General features: G+C 41.6%; 1 protein-coding gene across 1 annotated transcript in view; it reads left to right on the forward strand.

Annotated features, from left to right (window-relative positions):
- Positions 1 to 7500, forward strand: part of ppm1ka (protein phosphatase, Mg2+/Mn2+ dependent 1Ka) — a 14379-nt gene that overhangs the window by 2703 nt on the left and 4176 nt on the right. Inside the window, exons 3-7 of the mRNA XM_078244282.1 lie at positions 751 to 923; positions 1601 to 1701; positions 2113 to 2278; positions 6692 to 6836; positions 6929 to 7063. Of these exons, the coding sequence (XP_078100408.1) occupies positions 751 to 923; positions 1601 to 1701; positions 2113 to 2278; positions 6692 to 6836; positions 6929 to 7063 (720 nt within the window). The remainder of the gene's footprint in view (positions 1 to 750; positions 924 to 1600; positions 1702 to 2112; positions 2279 to 6691; positions 6837 to 6928; positions 7064 to 7500) is intronic.

The raw sequence follows: 7500 nt of genomic DNA on the forward strand, positions 1-7500 counted from the left end.
TCTGACGTCCCGTTTCCGTGAAGGAAGCACGGAGCTGCGCCAAACAAAGCTGACAGAAGCACAGAAGAGAAAAGTTATGATCACCGTCTCGTCCAATCACAGTGCTGTAAACTGGCAGGTTTTAATGTTGCGGGTCAGTGTAACGCTGATCAGTTCAATTTTCTAAGCACAAACGGACATTTGGAAAAACAGAAAAATGGGTTGAAATATCTGATTTTTTATTTTTTCTGCCTAAAAAATTGGATCTTTAAACTGTTTTTCCAATTTTCTGTTTTTATTCAGAGGATCAGACATTTAGAAAATTACAAAATTACGTCTGGGCTCCAATTATTTAATACTGCGATGGTATTCTCTCCTCTGACCCCAAAGTCTATCAGTTTTTAGTTTTTTTTGGTCCATATGCAGTTAATGACCTGCATATTCCACAAAGTAGAGGGAGCGAATACCATCGCAGTAGTTTAAAATGTAAACATGTATTGTTATTGTGAATCTTTGGTTTAAACTAGCTTTCAAACAAACGCCCCCCAAGGGCACCTCAACGCCCCCCTTTCCAAAATATTGCTTCCAGCGCCCCCCGTCATCTTCTGAACGCCCCCGTTGAGAAACGCAGGTTTAGAGGGATAAAGAGAGAGAAGTTAATGAATGAGTGGATGAGTAGGCGTCATGGTTGGATGAATGTGTTGATCAAGTGGATGAACGGATGAATACATTTATGAATAGCTGGATGACTTGATGAATCGACCCTCTCAGGTGAGTCTGTCCCGGGTCGGCAGCGCGTCTGTTTTGGGTCTCAGGAAGCAGAACGAGGACCGTCTCCGCGTCGCCCGCATCCATGACAACCTGCTGTACTTCGCCGTGTTCGACGGCCACGGCGGCCCGCACGCCGCCGACTACTGCTACACCTTCATGGAGAAGTTCATCAGGTTGGATGTTTTTATTACAGGGGATGCACCAAACCCAGATTTTTGGGGTTCGGCCGAATACCGAACAGAACCGAACCCTCGTCCCGTCCTCAGTCCATGAACACAGTCAACACATTAATGAAGTCAACAGTGACTGTCCTTCCTTTGCCGTACCTGAAGTTGCTGCATTCTGGCTGCTGTCTGTAGACTCCTTCATCACAGCTCGTATTCTTCCAGATGTTTCATACCAGATGTTGTAACAGCGGTGATGTTGTGTATTGTTTAGGGTCCTCGCCACCACCAGACTAATCAGCATTGCAGATTGAACGTGTAGCTGGACTTGAACGGCCTTCTTTTGACTGAAAGTACTGCCAAACAACACTTTTTCTGCTCACCAGTTCCATTTCCACTTCCTCTCAGCCTGCTGCATTGAAGCTCCACCTACGTCAACACCTTCCCGTAATCAACGGCGCCGTCATTACGTCGGCCAGCGTAGCGCGCGGAGTGTTGGGTTCGGTTGGAAAGAATTCTAAGGTTAGGCAGAAACCGAACCCCCGTCAAAAAGCCCAAATATTCGGCTGAATCCGAAGCCAAACTCTGGGCTCGGTGCATCCCTATTTTATTATGATGTTAACACTTAGAAACGTTTAGACTGTAAAACGTTGACACACGTTGTGATTGTTGTTGTTGTTGTGCAGAGACGCTCTGGAGGAGGACGACAACCTGGAGAACGTTTTAAAAAAATCCTTTTTAGACGTCGACAAGGCTCTGCACACACATCTCAGCTACTTCAACAACGGTGAGACACACACACACACACACACACACACACACACACATACACGCACGCACACGCACGCACACACACTCACACACACATACGCACACACGCACACACACACACACACGCACGCACACACACACAAACACGCACGCACGCACACACACACACACACACATACGCACACACGCACACACTCACACACACACACGCACACACACACACACAAACACGCACACACACACACAGACACACACACACACACACGCACACACACACGCACACACACACACACACACACACAAAAAAAATAACGCACACAAACGGAAGTAAAATAGCATTTGTTTCTTTTGATTGAAATATTCGATCGTGAATAATTGTCCGTAGTTAAACCTGGTTTCCATCCATCCGTCCATCTTTCTCCCCCAGCGTCGTTCCTGACAGCCGGCACCACGGCGACGGTTGCTTTGCTACGTGACGGCGTGGAGCTGGTGGTGGCCAGCGTTGGCGACAGCCGAGCGTTGCTGTGCAGGAAGGGACGAGCCAACAAGCTCACTAAAGATCACACGCCAGACCGCAAAGACGAGAGACACAGGTACGCACTTTTACTATGTTACTATAACATAATATAAGGATTAATGGTACTTTTACTATGTTACTATAACATAATATGATGATTAATGGCACTTTTACTATGTTACTATAACATAATATGATGATTAATGGCACTTTTACTATGTTACTATAACATAATATGAGGATTAATGGCACTTTTACTATGTTACTATAACATAATATGATGATTAATGGCACTTTTACTATGTTACTATAACATAATATGAGGATTAATGGCACTTTTACTATGTTACTATAACATAATATGAGGATTAATGGCACTTTTACTATGTTACTATTACATAATATAAGGATTAATGGTACTTTTACTATGTTACTATAACATAATATGATGATTAATGGCACTTTTACTATGTTACTATTACATAATATGAGGATTAATGGTACTTTTACTATGTTACTATTACATAATATAAGGATTAATGGTACTTTTACTATGTTACTATCAGGGTGGGAAAGCCACAGTGGCTTTTCGACACTTTTGTCACTTTTTTTTTCTGTCAATATTATTTTTATATTTCTTTTGACGTTTTTTTTTTTTTTAAGCTTTTCCCATGTTTTTGTCACTTTTCTGGACGTTTTTGAAGATTTTCCTGACATTTTTGTCACTTATTCTGATGTTTTTGTCACTTTTTTAACATATTATAAAATGAAAAATCACAAGAATAAAGTTATTATTTAACCCTTAACTTGTAAAATTATTGACAGACTGAACAGAGCATTTAGAAATAAAACGTCCAGCGAGAACGGTGCAGATAAAGTCAGTGGAGCTTCAGGTTGTTACGTGTGTATAAATAGACTACAGTATTTTGGACTGCTGCAGGTCGACAGGTTTGGGTTTCCCTTCAGCTTAAATGTTACGTAACAGCAGAACGAGGATAAGTTTAACTCACCCAAACGCATGTTATCGCTTCAGTGTGTGACCCACACACACATAGAGTCAAAGTCCTTAACTAGGAAATGGAAGTACAATAACAAGACTGTGTTGAAGTATTCAGATATTTTACTGTAGTAAATGCAGTGTGAAAATACATTGAACAATGTAAATGTACTTTTCAGCTTTGTGACGATGCATTTTCCAGGTTGTTATTTTTCAACCTGGACCGTATTTTCCTGTTTTTGTGTCTAAGTGACTGATGGGAACAACAATCTTTGACATTGGTCCAGTATTAAGCGAGATCGCTGCAGTCGGCAGCAGAGAAACAAGCTACAATGTTCGTTAATAGAGCAAAGGTCCAGCTTGTATTTAGCTTCACAAAAGTGCTCGTTTTGCCGCTGACAGGCTCAGATTAATATTCTAAGTGTCTGACATCATTATGGAAAGGATGTCTAAGGAGGTCGACCTTTCTGTTACAGAGTAAGATCCTTTTTTTAAACATAAAAACATCTGTGAAATTGCATTCGCTAAACCCACCAGACTCCATGTAAATAAACAGTAATTTTAGTATCGTAAAATACACTTCATTCAAAGTCGACAGAAACTAAATAAAGCTATGAAAAGCCGTTTTGGGTCGTCTTTCCACTTTTTATGACCATCACTACTCTAGTTTTGGTTGAAATAAACACATCGTTTACTGATTTACATGTGTAAATATGTTGGCTCTCTACACGCTAAAAGTATTGCTTTTTTTAAATGGAGTCTGGTGGGTTTAGCGCTAGCGACTTCAGAGCTGTTTCCGGTTAAACAGAAAGGTCTCAAAGAGGTTTTAAAGGTCTATCTCTCTAGGGATCCTTTCCATAATGTTGTCAGACACTTAGAATATTAATCTGAGCCTTTCAGTGGCAAAACAATATTTTTTGTGAAGGTAAATACAAGCTGAACTTTGCCCTATTAACGAACATTGTAGCTTGTTTCTCTGCTGCCGACTGCAGCGATCTCGCTTAATACTGGACCAGTGTCAAAGATTGTTGTTCCCATCAGTCACTTAGAAAAAAAACGGTAGTTACCCTTTAAGAAGGAGGAGGATTTTCTCAACACATTAAGGAGTTATGTGTTGAGAAGTTTGCTATTTAAGCGACGCGGGCGCTGGACGGGAAATTGACAACTGCGTCGGTCTTAAGGTGCTGACACACCAAAAAGACGGCCGACCGTCGGCAGAAAAGGCAGTTGGACTGATCAGTCGGGTCCCCGAGGTCCAAATAGTGCCTCAGAACACACCGAAGAGACGCCAACTTGAGCATACGCTCTGCGCGTGCGCGAAATGTAATACGTCCCCATAGCAGCAGGCGGCGCTGCTCTGTATTGTTTCCATTAACAGTCCAATTGTTTCCCAGAAAATGAAAACCGGCAGCTGATTGGACGAACGCGTCACGTGGTTCTTTTTTCACACAGCCAGACTGTCATGGCGGCTTGTTCAGAATACGATCTCATATTGTACTAAGATAGTTCACCAAAACGTGTTTCTGAAAACATTTTAAGTGAGAAATAAGCCGTGCAGTTTCTGAATCTGTCTTCATTCCCGATCGTCAAAGGTTAGTTTAAAAGATTTTCATCAGATTTTGAGAGGCAAAGTCGTGAAAAAGTTGTGGAAAAGTCATGGAAAAGTCATGACAAAGTCATGACGAAGTCATGACAAAGTCATGACAAAGTCATGACAAAGTCATGACAAAGTCATGGAAAAGTCGTGGAAAACTCTTGAAAAAGTCTTGGAAAAGTCGTGGAAAAGTCGTGAAAAAGTCGTGAAAAAGTCTTGAAAAAGTCGTGGAAAAGTCGTGGAAAAGTCGTGAAAGTCGTGGAAAAGTCGTGAAAAAGTCGTGGAAAAGTCGTGAAAAAGTCGTGAAAAAGTCGTGGAAAAGTCGTGAAAAAGTCGTGAAAAAGTCTTGAAAAAGTCGTGGAAAAGTCGTGGAAAAGTCGTGGAAAAGTCATGGAAAAGTCATGGAAAAGTCTTGAAAAAGTCTTGAAAAAGTCTTGGAAAAGTCATGGAAAAGTCATGAAAAAGTCTTGAAAAAGTCTTGAAAAAGTCTTGAAAAAGTCTTGGAAAAGTAATGGAAAAGTCGTGGAAAAGTCGTGAAAAAGTCGTGGAAAAAGTCGTGGAAAAGTCGTGGAAAAAGTCGTGGAAAAGTCGTGGAAAAGTCGTGGAAAAGTCGTGAAAAAGTCTTGAAAAAATTAGTGGAAAAGTCATGGGAAAAGTCGATGGAAAAGTCGTGGAAAAGTCGTGAAAAAATCGTGGAAAAGTCGTGAAAAAGTCGTGGAAAAGTCGTGGAAAAGTCGTGGAAAAGTCGTGAAAAAGTCGTGAAAAAGTCGTGGAAAAGTCATGGAAAAGTCATGGAAAAGTCATGAAAAAGTCTTGAAAAAGTCATGGAAAAGTCGTGAAAAGTCGTGGAAGAGTCTTGAAAGTGTGGAAAAGTCATGGATGGAAAGTCGTGGAAAAGTCGTGAAAAAGTCGGGGAAAAGTCGTGGAAAAAGTCATGGAAAAGTCTTGAAAAGTCGTGGAAAAGTCGTGAAAAAGTCGTGAAAAAGTCGTGAAAAAGTAATGGAAAAAGTAATGGAAAAGTCATTGAAAAAGTATTGAAAAAGTCTTGAAAAAGTCGTGACAAAGTCGTGACAAAGTCGTGACAAAGTCGTGGAAAAGTCGTGGAAAAGTCGTGGAAAAGTCGTGAAAAAGTCGTGGAAAAGTCGTGGAAAAGTCGTGAAAAAGTCGTGGAAAAGTCGTGGAAAAGTCAAAGTCGGAAAAGTCGTGGAAAAGTCTTGGAAAAGTCTTGGAAAAGTCGTGGAAAAGTTGTGGAAAAGTCGTGGAAAAGTCATGGAAAAGTCATGGAAAAGTCATGAAAAAGTCTTGAAAAAGTCTTGAAAAAGTCGTGGAAAAGTCGTGAAAAAGTCGTGAAAAAGTCTTGAAAAAGTCGTGGAAAAGTCGTGGAAAAGTCGTGACAAAGTCATCCAAAGTCGTGACAAAGTCGTGGAAAAGTCGTGGAAAAGTCATGAAAAAGTCATGGAAAAGTCGTGACAAAGTCGTGGAAAAGTCGTGGAAAAGTCTTGGAAAAGTCGTGGAAAAGTCGTGGAAAAGTCATGGAAAAGTCATGGAAAAGTCTTGAAAAAGTCTTGAAAAAGTCTTGAAAAAGTCTTGAAAAAGTCGTGAAAAAGTCTTGGAAAAGTCATGAAAAAGTCGTGGAAAAGTCATGAAAAAGTCGTGGAAAAGTCATGAAAAAGTCGTGGAAAAGTCGTGGAAAAGTCATGACAAAGTAATGGAAAAGTCGTGGAAAAGTCGTGAAAAAGTCGTGAAAAAGTCGTGGAAAAGTCATGGAAAAGTCGTGAAAAAGTCATGGAAAAGTCGTGAAAAAGTCATGGAAAAGTCATGGAAAAGTATTGGTTAAAATGCATATGAACCCTGTACGTAGTTACATTTCCCCGCTGACTGTATGTACTTGTGTTCAGGATCCAGATGTTTGGCGGATTCGTGACGTGGAACAGCGTCGGTGAGGCGCGCGTTAACGGGCGGCTCGCCATGAGTCGCAGCATCGGAGACTTCCACCTGAGAAGCAGCGGCGTCATAGCTGAGCCGGACACACGACGACTCACCGTGAGTCCCGCTGTGGCTTCAGCAAACACTGCTCTTGCTTTGTGTCCACTGATTGGTTAAGGTGAAAGATCATATTTGAGATGTTTCTGCAGGTCCAGCACGCCAGCGACACCTTCCTGGCTCTGACCACCGACGGCATCAACTTCCTGCTCAGCGACCAGGAGATCTGTGATGTCATCAACCAGTGCCAAGACCCCACAGAGGCTGCTGACATCATCGCTCAGCAGGTACCAGAGTTACAAGTCAAGTTTTCATCCAAACGAGACGCAAATTTTATCGTTTTATCGTAAGAAGTCGTTAACTTAAGAGAGCAAACGAGCAAACGAAAACCTATTCCGTGCTCAATAAGTGTATTTGCATGTTTGCTATTATCCATATTAACGTGCAATAATAACCCCTCTCACGCAGTTTACTCATGTGTCCTCTCAAAAACTCTTTCTCCGGTCATGTCTCAACCTCTTCTCTCTGCACGCTCAACTCTTAACACACTCGCTCAAATTTTCACAGCGTTACAAGTGTGCCACAAAACCAACCAATCGGAGAATTAAAGGTCACTTCTGATTGGCTGTTCGTCTCCAAATAGATCGCTGCTGGGACATAAATGCACACAGATGGAGAGAGAGTGAGAGAGACAGAGAGAGAGAGAGAGAGAGAGAGAGAGAGA

Source organism: Sander vitreus, unplaced genomic scaffold (assembly GCF_031162955.1).
Source record: "Sander vitreus isolate 19-12246 unplaced genomic scaffold, sanVit1 ctg154_0, whole genome shotgun sequence".
NCBI lineage: Eukaryota > Metazoa > Chordata > Actinopteri > Perciformes > Percidae > Sander > Sander vitreus.